This window comes from Rhagoletis zephyria, unplaced genomic scaffold (genome assembly GCF_001687245.7).
Source record: "Rhagoletis zephyria isolate East Lansing unplaced genomic scaffold, Rhagoletis_zephyria_1.1 Rzeph_scaffold_00002, whole genome shotgun sequence".
NCBI classification, from domain to species: Eukaryota; Metazoa; Arthropoda; class Insecta; order Diptera; family Tephritidae; genus Rhagoletis; species Rhagoletis zephyria.
Window position 1 is genome coordinate 516,874 of NW_016157086.1, and position 25,362 is coordinate 542,235.

The 25,362-nt window shown below is 31.7% G+C and overlaps 1 protein-coding gene across 1 annotated transcript in view; it reads right to left on the reverse strand.

Annotated features, from left to right (window-relative positions):
* Positions 1-25,362, reverse strand: part of LOC108365680 (D-beta-hydroxybutyrate dehydrogenase, mitochondrial) — a 119,098-nt gene that overhangs the window by 91,638 nt on the left and 2,098 nt on the right. The window contains exon 3 of the mRNA XM_017619825.1: positions 4,284-4,529. Within this exon, the coding sequence (XP_017475314.1) occupies positions 4,284-4,529 (246 nt within the window). The remainder of the gene's footprint in view (positions 1-4,283; positions 4,530-25,362) is intronic.

Consider the following 25,362-nt stretch of genomic DNA (forward strand, 5'->3'; position numbering starts at 1 on the left):
ATAGAAAACTGCTTCGTTTGCTTTCGACGCGAAAGCAAGGAGAAATGCAGACATTTTGGTGACCACTGAATGGGAAACGTATGTACATAAATACCTTCCCTCACTGAGTACAATAAGGAGTTTGGAAGTGATGACCTCACTCCTGCACAGGCAGCGAGTGCAAAAAGCCAGAGTTCTTAAAAAGCGCAAATTAATATAATAGGGCTTTAAGAAAAGTCTAATGCATAGCTCACAAAACTTTACTAGCTTACTAGATGATTAAGATGAAAATGAAGTTGAAGTTGAAGTTGAAGTTGAAGATGAAGATGAAGATGAAGATGAAGATGAATATGAAGATGAAGATGAATATGAAGATGAAGATGAAGATGAAGATGAAGATGAAGATGAAGATGAAGATGAAGATGAAGATGAAGATGAATATTTGAATTAAAATTAAGATAAAGATCGAGATTAAGATTGAGATTAAGATTAGGACTAAAGATTAAGATTAAGAAAAATATTACGATTAAGATTAAGGTAAGATTTAAGATTAATATTAAGTTGAAGATGAAGATCATGATGATTATAGAGATGATTATTATTTTGAAAATAATGATGAAGACCAAGATGAAGAATATAGCTATTTTTGTTATATTATATATGCAGTAAATATGTATCTATACGGTTAATAGGACGAAGAGGTCACTGTCCTTCAAAGATATTTTTTTGGATTAAAACTTGTGTTTAAACCAGGTACCGAGAACAAAAGGTGTGATAGAAACTAAATGTCGTTCTCGAAGTTTTGTTCCAAAGAAAACCAAAATGACAACAAAACTGTCGAGAACCTTGTCAATGGGAATTATATGAGAGGAAAACCATGTGGAACGTTCCCAAGGAGAACAAATTGCGGACAAAGCTTTCGGAAACGTTCTAAAAGAACAAAACGGGAACAAAGTCTAAGGAACTTTCTCTCGACAGTTTGGGAACTAAAGTCGCAGGAACTTTCTGACAGAGAACGAAACGGGAACACATTTTCTCTAAACTATACTAAACTAAATTAAGTTAACGAAAGTGTTAAGACACTAACTTTTCTTGCACAGAAAGTGAAAAATGGGCCCATAAATGGACAGTTAACCTTCATGATGAACGAAATGGAAGTAGATATGATTTAGATTTCCTCTGACCCGCCTCTCTTTCTTAATGTTAAATTCTCAGAATCTTTGTTTTCGGTTTGTTCTCTAGAGGAACGTTCTCCAGAGTTTTGTTCTTATTCGATCCTCCTCGATTGGATAACAAACAGTTCAATGCCCCATTAGAATATGAAAATTTGAGCTATGAAAATCTCCATCCCCTAGAAAATTTGAAAGGTTTTTTAAACAATCGCACTGTACGTATGTATGTACAAAGCTAAGTATATATAATTCTTTAAATTATATAGCAAGGTTTAGTACCTTGAAAAACATTATCTTCAAGAGAGGCACAACTCAAAATTGGGTATTTTTGAAATTATGCGCTAAAAATATACACAGAGCTTTTAATTACCTTTCAGCAAAATTTGGAGAACATTTTTATTATAATTTGTTAAGAAACCCCAATTTGAAGTCTCCCTTGCCCATATAATTTTCATGTGCTAAGAAATATGTACATATGTAGTTTTTCACATCTTCCGATAAACGTGTAATTTTGAGTTGTGCTGCTTTTGAAGACGGTGTGCTTTATGTATATAAGCCATTCTTTTTTTAAGTCGGACGGATTTCGTAAAAAAAATGATGTCATGTATAAAATAAGCTAACACGTATTCGTGGATTTTTTTCTTTTTTTCGGAGATGTGGTCTGTCAAAGTTCGATTTTTTTCGTGATTCCGATCATTCATGTACTTCCTCAAATCGTTATATCTCGGGAGACTTGATTTTAACGTCGTTATAAAACTAAAGAAACGGTCTTAATATACATATAACATAGGCAGGACTGCCCTAAAGCTAATTGAGCTATTAATAGTTAAACTTTTTGAAGTTAATTTGCATAGTGAATACCAATTTACTGGTACTAGGGATTTAAATAATGCCATCGTAGTCCGGTTTAATTCACTGTGAAAACCATGATTAAAAAATAGGCGTTTTTCAAGAAATATTTTTGAAAGTTTTTTTTTATGACAAGATTGTTTATTTTGTGAGAGTCAAACAATTTTTGTAATTTGCTTTCGAAAACTTATGAAGAGATATATGTATGTATGTAATTAGCAAGGTGTTACAAATCGGGGTTATGCAAAAATTTAAATTTTATTGCGGATTCCAATAGAATACCTATCCAGAAATAATATTTGTACGGCAAGATTTGTTGGACTTAAGTTAGCATATATACGCTATTTAGTCTAAAAGGCAGAAATATGGAGGGTATGCATATTAAAATTTGCAAACAAATTTTTTTTCACATATTATTGGGATAGTCTAATGTAAATAAGAAAGAATTTTAAGTTGCTTAATTCACAGCTACAAGCAGTAAAAGCAAATGCTTTCAGTTTTGTTCTTGGTTTTCTATTAGATTTTTTAGATTTTGTTATATTTTTTCATTTTTCTTTTTCCTGCCAGTTGTTTTGTGTTTAAAGTTTTTTCGATTCAATTTGCATTTTCATATAGTACGTATTTAAAAATGTTGGCAAAAACGCATATTTTTAATCTTAATCTGTTCACCGTTTTTTATCTGTATTAATATTTATTTAATTTTATATATTTTTTATATACATATACCTATTGTGTGGCATATTTTAGCACTGCGAAACAGTGTGCCAGAATTAACTTTACTGGTTGGCCACTTTATTGGCTTAGCTATTTTTGGCGGCCAGCTTAAGAGAATTTATAGCTATGAAATTTTTTATTGATATGCAACGATATATCTACAACGGACTTTCGATAGCAGCTATGTACATTGACAATTTTGTTACTAAATTATATATTTTTTTATTATTCTTCTTCTTAGTTTTTTTGGCGGACTTCACATTTAATTAATACGCTACGGGTTTTTAGAAAATTTTTGTTTTTGCATAATATTTTTACGCGATGAATTTTCATTAGAATATTTCCATTTTCGCTACCATAAAATATCACCTTGATTTTTATAATATTTGTTTATATACGTATGTAACAACTCCTTTTGTACTTACATATGTACATTTATGTGTGCCTATAAATACCTATGTACATATCGCACGTATAATAATATAGAGATGTAACTATAAAATTTACATTTTGGAGATTTCATTATGCATATAATAAGTTTGATAACTAGAATATTTTCAGTTTCACATATAACCATAGTTCCCAGATATGGCGAAGATATGTGTCTTTCCATATGTCTTTTTGTATACCAACTATACTTTGATTGCGTTTTCCCACAAAATTTAAATTTTGAAATACTTCGTTATATTATTAAACGTGCGATATGTATGTACATTAGGGCAGGTCAGTTTTTATGGGCGCGACTATGCGCGTATAGCACAGAAGGATGCTACCTCTAATTCTAAGCAAATTTGCCGAAGAAACCATGGGCCTAAAATCACTTCGAAGTTTGATAAACTGCGAAAATAGGTTTCTTAGAATTTTGCTGTACTGTCGTAGAAAAGTGCTTTAATTTTGTATAAAAACATGCTGTACGGGTTTTTTTTGGTATGAGCAACCCATTTCTGCACTTATCTTTTTCTTAAAACTTCCACGAGAGGGCGCAATAGTGAAAATTTTCACATTCTCTTGAACCCATTTTCGCAATCTGACAAACTCCAACTTGATTTTAGACCTAGGGTTTCTTCGGAAAATTTGCTTAGAATTACACGTAGAATCCTGCTTCACTATGGCGCATGGTCAAAAAATTTTACCTGCTCTAATGTAAATATCTTTCTGTGAGTTTAAATTTATTTTGTGAGTATGTAAGTTCGTAATAAACCTTTGTAGCATCTTTTATGCGAAGAGAAATATATTTTCATGCGGTTTAGTATTTTAGATATTTGCCTTTAAGTTTTAGCTCAGCCTCAAAATAAAAAAAAAAAACATGAAGCTATTCACTGAAGTTTAAATAAAAAACAAAGAATTGATTTTATGGAAGGAAGTAAATTTCGCGCATCGTGATACTGCCCATTATAAAATAATTCCAGTTATTTTTAAATAATATTTAAAATTTGTCTTACTACTTTATCTAAAAAGTATATAGTATATTCTCACAATCTTTCCTTTTTAATATTTTTTCCTCTCTCACTTTTGTTTCTTCTTGTTTATTTTAATTTAAAATTTTCTTTGTTTTTTTTCTCCACTTACCTTAACGAAATGATAGAATAGCACCGCTCCAATTGTGGACAGCGCAAACCAAACAAACACCGCAAATGTGGAGATATGTGAAATATCCAATGCATGCAGTAGTGTTGAGATTATCAATGCGGCAGCATGACAGAACAGGAATGGCATGAATAGACGCTCCAAAATATCCCATGGAATTTCGGCAGACTTCTGTGGCAACACTGATATGGAGCCGCGGCGCAGTGAGGCGCGTCGTGATGCACGGCGCTGTGAATGAAAAAGGGCAGTGAGAAATACACATAAAATTATTATTATTTTTTAATATCTTATTACATTAAACGAGCAATTCTTGTATATATATGTATATATATATCCATAGGGTTCTCGGAAACGGCTCTAACGATTTTGATGAGATTTTGTACACAGATAATGTTTTGGATTTTATGGTTATCTGAATAGGTACTATCTCCGAGAATACTCTTATAAGGTTGCCACCCATTCGAAATTAGTTACAAATTAATTAAAACATCATAATATGGGTATCAAAAGGAAGGTATTTTAAAGATCCCTAATTCAAGAATATTTTTAATTAGGTTGCCACCTATTTTGATTCACATATTTATTTAATTTTTAATTTAGAAAAACAGGTAAATATTACTATTCATGGGTACCAAGAGAATATTCTTAAATAATGCTTTCCCTGTATATAAATGTTAGGATAATAGTGTAAGGTTGCCACTTATTTTCGATTCTGCAGAATTTATCTAAAACAACGAAATATGGTTATCAAATGAAAGGTATTGTTGAGAAGCTTGGTCAGAAAATATTTTCGATCAGGGTTGCCACGCTTCTATGTAATAACAATTTTTATTTTGTTAATTTCAATCAGTATTATACATACACATACACAGTGCATATACGCTCGAGATATGTACCATTCTTTCCAGCGTATTGCGGAATAGGGTTGCCACCTAAATTTTGGAGTAAGAAATTTGCTTAATAGATATCGAAATCCAATGTTTTTTTTTTATTTCCAAAATATTTTTTCAATGATATCCAAATCTTGTAAACTTTAAAATGTATATGCCCTCCGGGCAAAGCTCGGTCAACCTGGTACTTATATTTCAAGAGTTTATATAACACACATACATACATATATAAATACGTAAGTATATGGTAAAAAATAAAATAATACAAATTAATTAAATCAGTTTTTGTAATTCAATGCAAACGTGGTTTTATTTCTATGTTCAGAATTGGAAAAATGCAGTGACTCGCATACTGCGACATATCGGCTGTGGTAAGTAGTGCACCTCAATAAGATTTAAGTTTTAATTTTAATTCAATTTCGCGATTTAATTTTATTCTTTATGCAATACTGCATTGTCTAAGATAAGTGCGCCACAATTTTTAATGAAAAAACACGGTTTTATCGATACATGTAACAACTTGTGAGAGCAAGAATTCTGAAGTTCTCAATACAGAAGTAGTTGGGTGGAGAATAGAAAGGTGTGATAAAACTTTTAATTAATATTCCTCTTTTTTCGTCAGCTGTCCTGGTAATTTATTCATTTCATACGGGACGCTAAATGTTCTGTATTTCTTTTAATGCCCCGTTTTTGTCCCGAATTCGATATTTTGGCGCCTTAAATGTTCATAAAATGATGTGCCTACGAACCAGTATTTCTTTTTTTTTGATTCTTTTTTGATTTTGATTATTCGTGATTCGAATCGATGAGCTATGTGTGGATGGAGGTGTGGAGGCAATTTTAAATTTTTTTTTTTGCAGAAGTAAAGAAGTTCTCTAAGATGGGATTACACTTCCCAGTCCTTCCAAGGTTCGCTTTGCACTTCAGCGCGTTCCGGATGCTACTTACTGCATTGTGCTTGTCAGAAATCCGAGTCTGAAAATAATCCCGTTGGATACCACTAATGTTTTAAAAGCAGTCGGATATTTGTATCATATTTTCCTGCTTTGGAATGTTTGTAACAATTTATGCTCGCTAAAAAATCCTGCGCACAAAGTACAAAGTTATGAGAAAATATTCTACAAATGTTTGATGTTACAACTGGAAATATTTATGTGCTGATTTCACAAAAGATCGAAAAATATTCGACAAATAAAGATTCTGTTTCAGGGCTAATAAATACAACAATTTTTTATATGGTATGATCATTCATGATGGTCACCGTAAATATAGCAAAGTCTAAGTGGAAAGTATTACTAAAATCACAGTTTTTTTCATATTTTCTTTGTTAATTGTTATTACAAATTATGATTCAATAATACAAGGTTCGATAAACTGACAGTTGTCTCTCTCGCACCGCTCCCTTAGCAGTGGCAAAGTGTTGCTTCTATGCAAATTTACTTGGAAAAAGTGTTGCTTTGCTGGGAAATAGAAGTATAAGCTTTTGTGCAATATCTTTATTTGTATATGCATATGAAGCACATTTAACTGATGAAAACATAAACTGTTTTTAAATTGGATGTTTACATAAAACCCATAGTAGTTTTGTTTTAATTTTGAGACTTTTTGTAGTTTTTATACGGCTAAACAACACAAAAATTGCGTAATTCACGTAGATATGTTAACATTTCGTTTAAAATGCCATATTTCCTGTAAATACATTACAAATTTACAAACGGAATGTCACTACTATTTGCCTACTTTGGGTACTTTTCTACTACCATTTTAGCAGCAATGGATTTCATTCCTCCCCTTTCCCCATCCTTCGTAAATACAACCTTGTGTAAGGGAGTGCGAAACCGCGGCTGTCAATAATTATCTAACCTTGTATTATTGAATCACGATTACAAATCATATTTTCACAATTTAAAGCTATGAAAATACGTTTCCTATCGAAAAATTGAATATTAAGATAATTTACTATTCCGATTTTTTTTTTTATCCTTCCCTTCGGCTTTGTTTACTTTTACACCAGAAATGACATCGCCGCCGGGAATGCGCAATCTTGTATTATATCATTCTTGGGAATACAGGACCATTATACATTAGGCTGCGTCACTCTTCCTATCAAAAAAGTCGACACTGTTTTTCCATCGGTACTATACAATTTTGCATCCTCAGACTTCGCCAAAATTTTTCGGAAAAGTGTTAAAATTTACGTGAGCTCAACTACTTTTAAATTGCCTAAAAAATCCAGTTTTTTTAATAAGTAAATTAAGTTCTTAAATATATTGTTTAAAATATATGTTCTTAAATATATTTTTTTTTCCAAAAAAATCTGAAGTCTCTTTCGTGGTCGTCTCCGTGACCCGGCATGCTACTAGGTTCCGATAGCCATATCATGACAAGTGGACCAGTGACCCCGCTCAGGAACTTTCGAAAGTCAGTTGCCAGTTTGAAGTGCTTGCACAAACTTTAAATATTTCAAGATTTTGTAGCTGTCTGAGAAAATGGAAATATCAAAAGCTTTGATTTCTTCCGGTCGCTGATATTAAAAAGTTACCACCCCGCAAACCAAATTTCTCGAAATCTCACCGAAATCTTTAGAGCATCTAAATTCTGTAACAATTTTTTTATGAATCTTCAAAGGAAATTATATTAAGTGGTTGACATGAACTGGTTAAGAAATTTCTGTACGAAAAATAAAGAAAATTTTGAAAAAATTCAGGAAGAATATCTTCGCATAATAGCATTATTTTCATTGCGTTACCTGTTTTATTCCGAAACTTCGTAAAAGAATCGAAGTATGCACAGTTTTTTTTATTTAGTTTAGACAAGTCGGCAAAAAATCGGATGAGATCTTTACGAATGCTTTAAAACACTTATGGGCACTGCCTTGCCCGCGGGCAAAGCTCTTTTAAGGTCTCTATACATTGTGTATAGAGGCGAGCGGAGTAAAGGCTCTCTCTGCCCAACGCTGCTCTAAAATTTCTCTACAACTCAGAATACTCTGAAAAACACTCTGAAAAAATTGTTTAAATAAAGCACTGATGGATACCGCCTTTCCCGCGGGCAAAGCTCTTTTAAACTTTCCATACATTTTGTATAGGCGCGTATTGAGTAAAAGCTCTCTCTACGCATCACTGATTTAAATAAATGATGTGTTGTGCAGTTTCGTTGACGTGTAGTGCATATTTTTAGGCGCAGTCATAATAACGCGGTTATTAGTTATTTACTTCTGGCGAGGTAGATGTCTAGACTAGTGTCACCTAGACAGAATAAGGCTGACTGCTTTATTTGAATGTTATTTCACAATTTAACTACAAATTTTAAGACGGATGTTATAATGGTAGAATGTAAACTTAAATGTGTTTCAACTCGATACGAATCATAAATACAAAACTGATGTAAATTATACAAAATAAAACTAAATTGAAGTGCAGTGACAGCTCCGCCTCTGCTGCCAGAAAGTCGACACGAGTTTAGGTGACAACTTAACTACTTTAGTTTGGTTAGAGTGGGCTACAATAGAAACGACTCATCATCTTACGAGTTACAAAAATGTTTCCATTTTTAATTTCTAATAATAAACTAGGGAATTGAAAACTCTCCTGTGAGATACCATATGAAGATTAGGAAAGAAGCCAAATAAGATAGGGGGATACAAGAGCAGGACCAAACAATGGTGGTTATGTTTTTAGCTGTAGAAAAACACAGTGAAGAAGAAGTGAGATAGAGTGTGTTTATACCTTAAGCTAGGGCTGAATTTTCAAGCAAAACCAACAAGGCTTTGAACCACATTTGGAAGCAAAGCAGAAGCTGAAGACGAAAAACAAAGCAGTAGTATAGAAACGTATTTGCGGGAAGGTTATCATATTGCGAGCGAAGACAAAGTTGAGGATGTTATCTGTGCTGTCAATTGCAAGAAATGTGCCTTTAGCTTCGTCTTCATCTTCAGCTTCGCTGCCACTCTGTTTTTAACTTAAGAATAGTGGCACAGCAAACTGCCAACTAAAGGAAATTAGGAAAGCCTTTGCGCTTTCTTCAACCAATAAACAACCATCGACAAGAGATCTTGAGCGCTTGATTCCCTAACTACAACAATATATGTAAACTAAACCATGTCTTCTTCGATGTTTGGCTTCCAGAATAGTTTGCTACCCCGATACTTATCACTGTCAAAGATCGCAATCAGGGAGGCCTAGCGCTAGGAATTTTACGGGCCTGATCACGGGAGCTAAACCTTAGACTTACTTTTCAGGGTAAGCTGTTAGACTGATGTTCACTTTTTCAGTACATCAATTGAGTCAGAGCTTAAAGCTATCCATGTAAAGTGAACGAGCTCCGTTTGGAAGGCTTCACACCTAGTCTACAAATTAAAACCCAGTTTACAAGCAGCTCAAGTATCAGTGCATAAATTTATACAGAGAGTCTAAAAACTGTCCATTAACAATAAGTGCTTGGCCATCAGAATGTGCAGCAGCGGGCAGCGTTCATCATGAACTCATGTGCGTGGGCAGTAGAATGTCCTGGCGTAGGGTGCAAAAAAAATATATACCCAATTAAAGGCTATACAGTTTTTTTTTGAATTACATACATCTAAAGCAATATGTACTTTTATAATTTTATTTTTAAATTTCATTTTAATTGTATGTGCAATGGAACTTTAAAAAGTTCCTATAATTTCCATTCAATAATGTTTTATTTGCGGCAGTGTTGATGTGCTTCAATTAAATTTAGCTGTATTTAATAACTATAATCAACTTGTTAACTCGATATGCTAGCTTAATTTGCGTATCGCTTAAAATGCTGGGTATAGCCAATTAGCTAAAAAAAAAAAGAAAAATCCAATTCATTAATTTAATATGGAAAATAACCACTCGCCAACAAATATGCAAGCTAATACATGCATGAGTATGCTTGCATTTGTATTTAAACTTATTCACCTTTTTTTTTTGTGTAATAAAAATAAATCCAACGCCGCCGCGTCTAAACCGCACTTAAATTATGCATGAACCTATTTTTACTTTGTTTATTTAAATGTAAAATAATGTTGGCGAAAATAAACTAAATGGCTGTCATTAGACACCTCAACGTAAACATGTTTTTCATACATATGTATGTGTTTTTATATGTTTTTAGAAAAGTAAATTGAAGCCATGAAACTGAGTAATTGAGTAAACACATTTATGCAGGTAACTTTTTTGTAAAGCCACAGACCGGGTTAAATTAAGGTAATTAAAAAGCAACTAGTTTATGAAACAAAATTTGCTAAAAAGTTATACAAATTTAATAAAATATTTTAGCTAACGAATGCTTTTTAAATAAAAGCGAAGTACTCGTATGGCTACTATTAAGCGATTATTCTAGGCCAGATATATAATTTTTATTCCTATGTGCATTGGACTTGGCTCACAAACAATTTCTTTCAATTTCCCCCCTAGTTTAAAATCTCACCTTGAGAGGAGTTTGTGGCATATATAAAACAGCCAATCGATATTTTTTTCAAATTTATTTTCTTTGTGAATACCAACGTGCTATTTTCAGGTAAAAAAAAAAAAGAAAAAAAAAAACAGAATAAGGCGAAACAAACTTTAATTCAGAAGGTCACTTTAAAATTGCCTTCAAAAGTAAAATTTTTGCATTTTTTCCCATTTTTGAACTGAAAGTATGCATTTATGAACCTTTTAAAAAATTTGAAATGTATTTTTCGATTCCTGCGGCCATGGAAATTAATTATTGACGCAAGGACAGCGCAAGTATGAGTTGAACACTTTTTAAAAGTGTGTACTGTTTTTAGGTCAAAAAACAGAAAGCGCCTCTACTTTTAAAGGTCATTTTAAGGGTCAAGATAATTTTTTTAATCGAAAGGGTTTCTTTTCTTAAACCATTATACTTTTATTTCGCTTTCTATTCTCGTTCTCAATATATTAATAAGATTTTGTTCCAAAAATTCATTTTCCACACTGTGCGTCGTAAATAAATATGCTGCAGCGAAGGTCATACTTGATGGCAACGATTGGAATGCTTTAGAATTATTTTTTTATTTGTTTATATGTATATAAAGTAGGGCTGTGCGATTAATTGATTACTCAAAATTTTAATTAATCATAAAGTAAATAACTCAATTATTCGATTAATTGGAAATTATGATTACTCAAAAGTTCAGTTACTCGAGTAATCAAGATTTTTGATTAACCAAAAACAAAAATATTTGAGTAATTTGCTTTATGATTAATCAACATTTCGAGTAAAATGAGTAATCAACATTTCAACTCTTTACATATGTATAAAGTAGTTAAAGTTCCTTGATACTTTGAAAACAACGTTTCTGTTTTCAAAAATTAAACAAAAAAATTTTTTTCATATACAGAATGTAAAAAAGAAAATAAGCATTTTCCAAAGCAAACTCTTTTAACGAGCAAAATTATTTTTTTTGAGTAATCATATTTCAAGTAACTCGATTAATCATCGTTTTGAGTAATCAAAATCTTGATTACTCGAGTAATTGATTAACCGAATAATTGATTAACCAACTTGCTCGAGTAATCGAATAATCGCACAGCCCTAATATAAAGTATTCGGCTTTATCCTCGATAACATGGATCACTGCTTCCCTAAAATGCCTCAGTTAGCTCTTTCTCCACTCTCATCGCCTCTAGTAATGAATGGGCGAGAGGCAGAAGTTAGCGGCAGTGTTGATATTTGAGATTTGTAAAATGTACTAACTTAACGACAAAAACTGTAACTTTTTGAGCTTAATTGTACTTTTCACCATTTGCGTCAATACATTACCTCCCGTTTTCCTTCAACCAAACATACCCTATTTTTTTATCTACTACAGTGAGTTTATCTTCCAGTTCATTGTACAGCTTCAGTTGGTGTAAACTTAATTTAATGTAACTTATCATTGAGATCCCTCTAATTAGCCCATAAAATCATAGCTAGTTTTGTCAGAAAGTCTCACTAAGTTCAATAAAGTTTCATTAAGTTTACAGTTTAACTTAAGTATACACAAATAAATTCTTAAATTGTACTCCACATTTTTAAAAGTACACCACGCGATAAAATTCTACGGTCACCCAGTTTGAGCTATAGTATATTTAATTTTTTTTCAAATCAATTTTAATATTTTCTTTATGAAAGTACTGCTCATTGAAAAAAAAGTCAACAACAATGTTGCGCCTTTTCTTCCATATAAAATAAAATGCCAACATTCCTTATATGGAAGAAGGTGCGCAATACTGTCGAAAAAAAAAAATCAATGGTATTTTTTAGGCATTTCAAACTTGCACCTTTTAATGAATTAATGGCATTCAAAAATTTTTACCAAAGATGCTTTCCATTTCCAGACAACCGGTCAGGTACGAGCATGATTTTTAATTTCGACCAAACTCAAATACATTGTTTGTTGGTCCAAATAATGAGACACGTATTTTTTTCTTTTGGCTCGGAAAAAATTTTCAGCCGAATTAAACGCGATTTTGTTTTTCAGGCAAAAATCGATTATTCGAAATGACAGTGAGAATTTTTTTCTAAAATGCCCATAACTTTGTCAAAATTTAATAGATTCCAACAATGTTTTTACTCAAATGTCAGTAATTCTTGTCACTTCAAGATAGAATGATATAATTATTGATTTTCATTATTTAAAATTTTTTATTTAACAATAAACAAAAAGTGCAAATTTTTTTTTAAATTTAATTTCTCAAAAAGTGTATTTTTTTTTTCTCTCAAACTTTTTTACCGGGAAAGAGACACTTTGAACTACAATCAACCCAAATCTCTAATAGCGAAGATTTTTGTTTTCTGAGTTATGATATTTTATAGAAAATATACGTTTTTGTGGTACATACTACAATATTCTTATATTGTTTAACTAAATGGAACATATGTATGTAATATATCAGCAAAAAGTACAGCCGTGATCATTTTTTGTGTATCAAATAGATATTAGAACACACTTTCCACCATACAGTTTCGATTATAAAAAGCGGGAAAATGTGATTTTGTATTTCGAAACTGTATGGTGGAAAGTATGTTCTAATATCTATTTGATACACAAAAAATGATCACGGCTGTACTTTTTGCTGATATATTACATACATATGTTCCATTTAGTTAAACAATATAAGAATATTGTAGTATGTACCACAAAAACGTATATTTTCTATAAAAAATCATAACTCAGAAAAAAAAATCTTCGCTATTAGACATTTGGGTTGATTGTAGTTCAAAGTGTCTCTTTCCCGGTAAAAAAGTTTGAGAGAAAAAAATACACTTTTTGAGAAATTAAATTAAAAAAAAAAATTGCACTTTTTGTTTATTGTTAAATAAAAAATTTTAAATAATGAAAATCAATAATTTTATCATTCTATCTTGAAGTTACAAGAATAACTGACATTCGAGTGAAAACATTGTTGGAATCTATTAAATTTTGACAAAGTTATGGGCATTTAAAAAAAAATTCTCACTGTCAATTCGAATAATCGATTTTTGCCTGAAAAACAAAATCGCGTTTAATTCGGCCGAAAATTTTTTCCGAGCCAAAAGAAAAAATACGTGTCTCATTATTTGGGCCAACAAACAATGTATTTGAGTTTGGTCGAAATTAAAAATCATGCTCGTATCTGACCGGTTGTCTGGAAATGGAAAGCATCCAAACAAATTTTTACAAATTCTGAATAAAAAAAATCTTTGAATTTATGATTTATTTCGTTTTGTTAGACAATAACCTGTAATTTTATAAAAAAAATAATATTAATTAGAAAAACTATAAAAGAAATAGCCTAACCCGGGTAACCGTACAATTTTGTCGCGGGATGTATATTCAAATATGAAGACAATAACGACAAAAAATTAATACAGAAGATAAATCAGTTTATATTATTATATAAAATGAGATCAGTAACACTAAAATGGAGGTCCACCATAGAAATTTTTAGTTTCAACGCATGAAATTTACGTAAAATTGTTTACTTTAAACACCCAAGTTATTCAATTACCTCATTTTCTGCAAAATTATAATTCAGAATTTCATTTCGTACCAAATATGAAATGTAGTTATGTCCATTTACTTAAACGCAAACGGATTAATAATTAGAGATTTCAACGTTTTGCACAAAAAGTATGTTTGATGTTGAGATTGTACTTAAAATCGGTAAATTGTTCTTTTGTACTTTTTAAAACTAATTGTACTGAAAAAAGTACAATTGTACTTAAAATATCAACACTGGTTAGCGGATAAGTTAGACAGGGAAGATACCTTCGAGTCGCTCTCCCCAAGACAAGAGAGAATCGGAGTGCCACGATTCAATACCGTAACTTCTTAGAGAACGATGATGTGTGTAAATTTAAATCTTTCTTGTAACTGTAGGGACAATCACAAGTTTTTAATTAATCCGACGTGCCGGTAAAAGAAGTTGAAATAATTTGTAATGGAGAAGACAAAGGCTTATGACTACCTTTTGACAGTGTGACATGTAACAGCTTCAGGTCAAGATTAGAAGACTCCGCTTTAAATGCCTTGCTGCTCTTACATACGTACACATTTTAAGTGCAATAATAACAACACTGGCACAAAAAAGAAGTGTGTGCTTTCAACCAGATGAACCTACTAACATGTATTTCGACCCACTGAACTCTAATCTGATGCCCCTTTGACTCGTACACCCTCAAAATTTTGAGTACATTGCAAAAAAAAAGGCAAAAATTCCCCATTTGCCATTTCTTTATGGAATAGAATGAATATGTTTAGAGAATTTGTTTTTGTATATTTTTGTTTTTGTTTTTATTAAACATTACTTTCAAAAGTACCTGGTAGCTATATTGAAAAGAAAAAAATTGCATTAAGATTTGTCTGTATTATTAAATGTGTGCGTTTTACAATCAGTTTATCGTAAATTTTAAATAGTTTACTCATATTCATAAAGGTTATGTCTCAATGTTTTGACATCCCTAATGCTAATACACGCCGCGTGTGTTTAATCACGCACTCCAACATGATTGTTTTTTCCAAAAATTCGTACCTAAGCGTGATTTTTTTCCCAAAAATTTAAAATTTAATTTTCTTGCCAAAAATTTCATTTTTTTCCAAAAGTTATTTTTGCTTTTTCGCGCTAAACCCACATAATTCCAACTAATTGCTGTTTTCATTGATCTCACATCGTGATGCCGAATAAACAAATCGCAAATGAATTCAGAAAGAAAAAGAGCAAACAATCACCGCAGACATCAGCTAGAAAGCTATAAATTCTTATTTACAATAATAAAAATCCAAAAGATATATTAACACAATGGTTAGTGCAACCCGATTGATGGCATAAAATGTGCCCTCCACGCTATCTAATTATACAAGAAGTGTTTATTTAACTTGGGCTACCCACAATTTTTTGCCAAATCACTGAATAGTTTATCATAGCTACTCGTAAAAGCAATCGAGCAAGCAAACAACTACGAGCGCAATAAATATCAGATGTTCGATTACGAGCAAAATCATATATACACACATAGGTAAGTATTAAAGTTGCTATATAGCAAAAAGTTGTGTTTACTCGCATAAAAAAACCATTTGAATTTTTTCAGTGAAAATCGTCAAACGATTATTATTTTTATTATTTTTTTTTGAGTGGGAACAAAAAATTGAGCCAAATAGATCCATGTTAATGTGTTTATTTTGAGCTTTTAATTACTTGTTAGTTTTATTATTTTTATTATTTCAGCACAGTTTTTATGCATTCAATTAAAGTTGTTTTTCGAATGTCCATCATTTGATTTGGCTATTTGTCGATTAAAGTTGAAAGCACTTTGACATAAGCATATAAACAAACATAAGTAATGGTATTTGTGCTGCTATTTGCAGCTGCTAATTGCAATTTTTTCCATTGAATTTCTCCTAAAAAATGTAAATATGTAAGTATGTGCGTAAACTGTGGCGGTCAAAAAATGCATGTTAAAAAGTAAATCGGATTTTTAATGCCCTCTAGGATTGTTCTATATCGAAAAACACATAGCTCTGTGCTTTTTCTATCGGAAAAATTCGGAGCATCGTATGAAAACATTGGTCAAAAATCAACCAGAATTTTGAGATACTTCAAACTTACACTTTCGTCAAAATTCAAAGTGGTTGTCGAGAAACGGAGAGGCCAAGGTAGTCCTGTTTTTGCAAGGCAATGAACCCGTGCACACTGCACGAGGTGCAATTTGCATAAATTTCTATCAGCTATTTTAATACTGCGGGTCCAAAATATATAAAAATTAAAGTATTTAACAGCGTAAGAAATTTTGTTGAAAATTTTCGGTAAGAACCGAAATAAGTCCAGTAATCAAAAATTTAGTTATCGGAAGTTATAATATTATCGAAATTAATTGATATTTCTTGGTCGAGGTTTTTGGAATCTTCAAACCGTATAAAGTTATCGAAACTTCGAGTGTTTTATTAGTTTATCGAGCTATCACTGTTTATCGATTTATTGAATTTTATTGGGTTACCTGAGTGTAACGAAATTTACCGATATATTTGTATCGAAAAATATGGGGCAATCGAAATTAATCGAGCTATCGACATTAATAGAATTATCCAAAGTTTATGGAGTTTTGGAGATGTATCGATTTATATCGAGATATGTAAATTTTAGTTATGGAAATTTATTGAGTCCTTGAAATGCGAATGTATCGAAATTTATTGATAGTTATCGAAATTTGTCGAGTTATCGATTTTTAGTTATTTTTGAGAATCATCGAGTTATTGATATGCATTAAATTACCGAACTATATCGATAAACTGGAATATATCGGGTCAATTCCAACTCCTAAATTCTTTCCAATATATAAAAAAATTAGTCATGGGTTAGTTCACAAACAGGAGATTTTTCGGTAATTTGTATTTGAAAACATCTCCAAGACTTGTAAAAAACCGAAAAATGGTCGATTTTTAACAGTAACGGAAGGCAGTGATTTACAAAACAGAATGCATTATAAAATAATAATCTACACTTTTTGTGATGCCCTAATTTATTTACATAAGCATAGCTGGGCGCATTTTTACAATTTATATGACTAATATAAATTTATTTTTATACATTTGCCTACTTTTTCTTAGGCTATCTTTAATTGAATGTAAAAACCTGTATTGATTATAAATTTGTCTCACAAGCAGTACGAAAATAAATCGGTTTGCAAACAAATAAACAAATCATTGATTGAATGCTTGCGAGTAGCGTAGCCCTGCTGAGAATAATACATTAAATGGTGCACTTTGTTTAGATATGTACAGACGTGCGTAAACATTTATAAAATGTGAGTATGTGTCTCTCAATTTATTCACGCTGCATTGCTCGACTCATCAGTCAAGTTCGCTGGCAACCGCCAAATCTTAAATACGGCTGATCGATGGCCTTAGCAGTTGCTATAAATAAATATTAAATAAATACAAGAATGCTTTATGCTTTTGAAAAAATCTACATAATTTCTAGAAATTATTTCCAAATTCTTTGTTTTTATTTAAATTTGTTATCCAAGATTTACGAAATATTCTAAATTTATAAATTTTTCAGTAGCTCAACTTGCGTAGAAGGTGCTATGTCCGGGCGCGCCGCGTCATTAATTATCCACAAAAATGTATCATTTTCGGTAGAAGAAGTATTTTGAATGAGCACATGCTTACAAGCATATGCATGTACAAACATGTGCACGCGTGTATGTCTACACTTAAATATTTTTAAAATAATTCCAAATGCTTTCAAAGCTTTGTATGTATCTGCTTTCAGATGTGTTTTATGTTTAATTTACCGTAGCGCGTAAGACATCACACAAAGTTTGAAAATGAATTCTAGAACGAACACGAAATTTCATTAAAATGGAACATACAAAAGCTAAAGTAATTAATATCCATAAAGTGAAGGAGTAGCAGAAAATTAGAAAAATGTTTTTGTGTCTACAACTAAAAGTCGCGCTGTGGTTGAAAATTTTACACTCATCTGCCGAGGAAGTCACTGCTTTTTCTTAAACAATTTGAATGAATGAACATTTGCACAAACGTGGAAACTCTGCAAAGAACTTTTATGAAAATAAACCTGGAGAATATCTGCCTCGGGGTAAAATAAGAACGCGAATCTATGTGACGGTGGCACATTTTTTGTGCGATCGTTTTTCTTCCGTCGATCGGTCTTTGGGATTCGCATTGGCATCACTTCCCGAAAAAGCAACCTTAAGTCGCACCGCATGGGTTCTTGAAGGACAGTGAGCGGTCATTGCACCACTATCCACCAAACCCTACGGCTAGCTTAAGACTCTTGGCATGTGCTTGCCTTTTGTTGCTTCATTATTCAAAAATATTAGGTTTTATGTTTTTTCGGAAAGATCATATCGCTCATTTACTTTCTTCGGTCAGCCTTGCGATGTTATGAGCCCTTAATTTTCGTCATATGATTGTCATAGATTTGGGCCGGAGGCCATTGGATCTGGAAATACTGGAAATACAAGCAGGGAAGAGCTGTCCGGGCCTACAAATTTTCACCGTCTCTCAGAGAGCGGAGTAATGTGAGACACTCTTTTTGAGCCAAAAAATCTGCACTTGTTATCGAATTTCGGATAAATAGTTTTCAACTTTCACCATACGCTGCATGTTAAGGGTCATGTACGCTTACAAAATCACGTCAGTCGAAGCAGAACTAGTTAACGCAAGCATGACTTCGAGTCACTGGTAGTGCGGCTATAATAAAGCAGAAATATATTATTGCAAAAAATCAGGGAAAATTATCTGAAGGATGGTGAACCTTCACACTAATGCCAAGCTTTAAGAAATGGCATAGGCAAACAATGCAGTTTCTAAACAGCCACGTCTGCTACCTTACATTTTTCCGCCACTTCGGCCTAAATGACTCTCCGCTATACCCAAGGTAACAAGTTGTGGACGAAGCGAAACACGTCAAATTTTTTTGCCCACATTTTAAAGAAAATAGATCCAGTATTTGAGCGCTGTGACCAAAAATCCTTGTTGAAATTATATTAAGCTCAAAGGACTGTTCCACGTTGATGCAACTTTTTAGCGGACTGTAACGAAAGTGGAGCTCCGCGCTATATTTGACGGCACTTGCGCTCCACGTTTTTCGTGTTCAATCTCTTAAATTATTTATAATGACTTTTGCTAAAATTTCAAAATCAAAAGTTATCAAAACAAATTTTATGGAACTGGGAAATATTATTTTCTAATTTTTAGTCCATTTATAAAAGTGTGGTATACTAAAAAGTTTTTATATTATTTTATTTATTTACAATGGTTTTGTTTGACAAGTAACTAAAGCACTTTTGGAGTTTTTATAAAAAAAAATGATAAATTTTTGTTTCGTATTTGTATTTGTCTTGGGTAATATGCTGTTAGAAAAATAACTTTTTTTTTGTGCGCAAGGTTATCATAACTTTGTTCGCATAACGGTTGTTTGTAACAGCCTAAAGGAAGCGAGATAGATATAGACAAATGTATACGTAAATGCTTAGACTGAATTCAGAAATTTTGATAGAAAATAATATTATTATGAAATGTTTGAAAAATGGGCGTGAGCCCGCGCTCTTATAATGAAGTGCTGTAGGTCAGTAGCCGCTTTACAAATCCTTATCAAACTCGTAGCCTTTGGATTCAGCTAAATGAATTGTAGAGAATCTTTGAATCGGGAAGATTTATAAAAATTCAACAAATTTCAACAAATCTACATTAAAATTTCTAATTTCTTTTTCAGAGTTAGCAAAAATCTAGGTATGCAGTTTTATTGTCCATAAAAGTCTTATACATAAGTGCAAGGTAGAAGTATCTGGGACTTACTGTTGATTTCTGGCAATTTTTTTTCCGACGATGTTGTCAGTTATCGAACACAATTTGTATAGAAGAAAATGCTTCGCACGGTGAGAAAAAATTATCTAAAAATCAGCGATAAGTTACTAGCTACTTTAAACTTGCACTTTGTTATACTAAGATTTAATGGGCTACAAAACTGCATACACAAATTTGTCTCTAAAATTATGATTAAAATGTTTGAAATTTTGACAAGTTTCCAAATTTTTGTACAAAGTTTGAAAATCGAATTTACGTAGCTAGATAATGAGCTATACTTTCATAAAATAATAAACATTGAATATACAAGACTAAAATAGACAGATAAAATAGATTTTTAACGCCTCTGTGGGTGTTTCCGGTTACGTAGTCCTGACTGTTGCGAAATGTCGGGGGGCTTTTCAAACCGTGCTCGCTTATGCTTGTATTCTTTGTTGCATGCCCTAAATTAAATAGAATGGAAATTGCTGATATTTCTAGTCAATAAATTACAAAAAAAAATAATAAATCAAAATTTTATCTACCAAAGCATTAAAAATATTTTGATTGCCTCACACCATTACACATCATTGATTTGTATAGGCTGTACGTTAAACAAAATAATCTCGGAAAATCCGAAAGCTATATTTGTGTGAATATTTCTGGTGTTGACGGCATTTCACACACATTTGCCAATTTATAAGAATTTTATGACTGTTCATTAAAGCGGTGCAAGTGAAAATCAATTAAATTCGTTCATTAATCATCTATCGCCGGAAATGGCCAACTGAATGAGACAGCAGCTAAGCGAAAATGTGCAGCATTAGTAACAACAAGTCTTTTTTTGCTGAAGTCTCATACGCGTACATATGTATGTATGTAGGCGATATGTATGTGTAATACATTTAATAAAGAACATTTCTATGCACTTGCTATCATTTGCCACCTCCGTGCGAATGAGCATAGTGACCCACTTGGCTGTCCGCCATTATGTACAAGCGTTTGTAAGAGCAAATATTTTACTTTATTGGTTTATTTTTTCTATTCTACTAAATAAACTATATGCCATAGCAGCTAAGTCAAGTGTCTCAGCCAAAACAAATTTTGTGTAATAATGAGTAGATGAGCAGCAGCGCAAAGTGAAGCAAAAATTTAATTCAAACTGAAAATGTGAAAGTGTAGGCAACGGTGTAGACGATCGCCGGCCGGCCGGCCGGCTTTTATGCCAGTCGTTTACACTCAAGCTGTAAATGTATGTATTTGATATGACCGACATTAATTGACGCAATAAATATTGCAGACTATAAATATTATGATTTTTGAAAGCTTAAGCCGCTTGATGTTAATTAATAAAATGTTTAAAATTAGCGCCACTGACTTGAATTTCTTTATTGCTATTTGAATCTTACACATTAATTTTAGTTTTTTTTTTTAATTATTTTACCAGAGTTTCTTTTGCATCTCATTCATATCTCTTACTCTAAATAAGCTAATTTTCTTAAAAAAAATTCTCCTTATTAATTTGCCTTTGATGCGCTGCATTTTAATAGCGCGTACTCTACGTACATTCTGGCTCACGCTCGCTGCTGTCGTATGAGTTACTCTTGTTTCCCATTTATGTGGGTTAAGTAAACTGTACTGACAACGAAATTTACTTAAGCTTAAAATGGATTATGCTATTTTTGGCCGCTATGCCAAGCTGGAGCAGACGCCAGCTCGTGGTAGGTGCATCGAAGCGGTGGAGGTGGCGTTGGAGATGACATAGTAGTTAGTAAATGCTTGCCAAGAAAGAAGCAATATGCAAAAAGAGACATCGAGTGCATTATATACATGTACATTAAGGCGTATCACGAAACAGGTTTAGCGTGTGTGTCGGTTTTATTTGAATACTTACTTATGTCGAGAAAAAATTTTGGGTGTAAATTTTTTTATGCACCTGTTAAATCGCGTGTTTTGCTATAAGTTTCTTATTTGCTATCCGCTTCTTTGAATTTTTATGTCACCGAAAAAGCCTCGCTCAGGACAATAATTGAATAAAGTCTTACTATTTTCAGCAAGATAGTCACCGTTTTTCGGCGGATTTAGATTTATAGCATACAAATAAAAATCTAGTGATAACAATTGCAAAATTAGTGAAGATATAAATTAAGGGCAAAACTGTTTAGGGGCAATTTTAATTCTCTTCAGCGATATAATGATTTAAAAATTTTTTTTTACACTCAATATTTTCACTCGACGGACATAAGTGTTTCAATAAAACACTAGCACACACTAAATTTTTTTTTTTCATATGTCGTGATACGGCTTTACGTACATACATACTTATATGTGTATGTGTATGAGTATTCACAATTGCCTTAGTAAAATGTCATTTACCTTCTGGGTACCACCAACATCAATAATTGATTGACAATTGTTTATGAATTTGAAAGTGAGAGAAATAAAAAAGAGCTATTGGGCTTTACTGAACAAGTATCGAACAAATTAAACAAAATTGAAAAATTTTAGAAGCTGTTATTTTTAAAGAGTCATTTCAAGACTTAGTGGAAACTCGGCATAATGCTATTATATATTAAGTTTTCAGTTGGCAACACTATTTCAGCTATCAGCTGCGTTTCTTTATACATTCCGGATAATCCCATTTCACAGCCGGAATAAATAGAATGCGTTTGAAATATACGTTAACATATCATCAGGAACGTTCCAAAGAATAAATAAACAAAAAAGTTTATTCCAAACGTTCAGTATGAATAAAGAAATGCAGCCTATATCTAAATAAAATTAGGATTTATAAAGCTCTTTCAAATATGTTTCGAAAGTTATATCAATGAATTTATCGATAACAGAGGCCATAAAGTATCGATAAATATGTTGATATTTCATCCGATCGCTTTTGTTTAATTAAATTTTTCGGGACTGCGACTTAGACAAAGCGAAAGGGTTTGAGTTAAATAAAGCGATAACACTTTACGTGTATCTTTTGCATAAATATCAGGAATTTAATGAAAGTTTAAACACCATTTTCTAACGCAATTAAATGTTGATAGGCTATTCCGATCTCATTTCGCTTAGTGGATTTTTTGTTAAAAATGTAAATGGATTTTTTCAATCAGGAATAATTGTCAAATATGGATTTTTACTTTTTCGGTAAAAAGTTATATCTATTTTTAATTTTTATTTTTTTCGGAAAAAATAATCCCTATTTTAGATTTTAATTTGTTTGGTAAAAAATAATCGTTATTTTAAATTTTTATTTTTTCGATAAAAAATTATCGACAAATTTTGATTTTTATATTTTACGCTGGATTTTTATTTTTTTTGCGTTAATTTAAAAATAATCGCTATTAGAGTACTATTTTTTCCATCAAAAATCATCGTTATATTTGATTTTTATTTTTTCGGTAAAAAATTTATTTTTTTTTTCGATAGAAAATGACTGAAAAATTTTGGCTTTTTGCTATAAAATAATCATTATTTTTGGAGTTTTATTTTTTCTATATAATATAATCGTTATTAGGGCAGGATAATTTTTTTCGATAATTTCTAACTGTTATAATAACAACTAAATAAGAAATCAAAGACTATGGTTGTACTGAAATGTAAACACTTGTACAATGTACTTAATTACATATCGTCACTACACACGAATAAAGGCGCGCTAGTGTTAGTGTGTTTTCGGCATAAGATAACCGCTATATTATATTTAAATTTTTTCGGTAAAAATAATCATTATTTTAGATTTTTATTTTTTCGGTAAAAAATAATCGTTATTTTGAATTTTTATATTTTCGATAAAAAATTATCGACAAATTCTGATTTTTATTTTTTGCGCTGGATTTTTATTTTTTTTGCGTTAATTTAAAAATAATCGGTATATTAGAGTACTATTTTTTCCATCAAAAATCATCGTAATATTTGATTTTTATTTGTTCGGTAAAAAATTTAAATTTTTATTTTTTCGATAGAAAATGACCGAAATTTTTTGGGTTTTTCGCTATAAAATAATCATTATTTTTGGATTTTTATTATTTCTATATAATATAATCGTTATTAGTGGAGGATAATTTTTTTCGATAATTTCTAACTGTTATAATAACAACTAAATAAGAAATCAGAGATTGTGGTAGTATTGAAATGTAAACACTTGTACAATGTACTTAATCTACATATCGTCACTACACACGAATAAAGGCGCGCTAGTGTTTTGACAGCGAAAAAAGACGCGTAAAAAAATTCTTACGAACAAAGGCGCTTAAATAAAACTTCGGAGAAGAAAGACGTAAAACCTAGTTGACGGCGAAGAAAAAGAGGAGTAAACACAGGACTGCCACTTCAGCATCATTCCAAAAAAGCTCTTTGTGGAATTTATATGTATACTGTTACACCCGCAAACATGGTCGGCCGCGAAAATAAGTTTACGTGTCTTTCTTCGCCGTCTAATATTTTAACGCGTCTTTCTTTCACAAGGTGTTGTATACTGTCGTACTGTTGTATGTCATAAACTTTAATCGGCTGAAACTATATTTTAGGAATTCGCTAGTTAACATAAAAGTTTTGTTATGAAATTTCACACCGATAAAAAATAGTTGGTGGTGGTGGATTTCAAGTCCCCTAAACATTTATTTAGCCGTTAAAAACTTTACGACATACGACAATACGACACTAACGACACCTTGTGAACCACCCATATGTAGCTTCGCTGAAGTTTTATTTACGCGTCTTTTTTCGCGGTTAACTTTTAAGCTCGCGCCTTTATTCGTGTCCAGTGACGATATATAAATATTTAATAAAAATATAAATGTTCGAATATGTTATACTCATTATTAAATATTGATTAATTTGTAAAATTTCTGATAAATTGACACATATGTATTTTTTGTGAACCTACCTCCTCCCCCCTCATAAGCGAACATCTCCCATAACCGGACAAAAACACTGCGACTGTGAGTGTCCGGTTATGAGGAATTTCACTGTATGTGCCTTCGATTTTGCTGTTCTCAAGCTAAATTCTATTCGTGTTATTGTGCGAAATGGTAATGCAGTGAAGTCTTTATTTTTAATGGAAAGATATCTGTGCAGAAATTATTAAAAAGAAGAAAGTGTGAAGAAATTTTACTTAAAACTAGCAAATACTAGGCGTGCTCCGCTGCGCCTTAAAAATATTATGGTGTTGTTACTGACTCTCAGACACACAAAATCATGACAAAAAAAAAAAGAAAACAAATAAATAATATAAAAAAAAGTTTTTAATATACAACGCTTTTATAAATGGACTAAAAAGTAGAAAATAATACTTCTCAGTCCCATAGAATTTGTTTTGATAACTTTTGATTTTGAAATTTTAGCAAAAGTCATTATAAACAATCTATGAAATTGAAAATGAAAA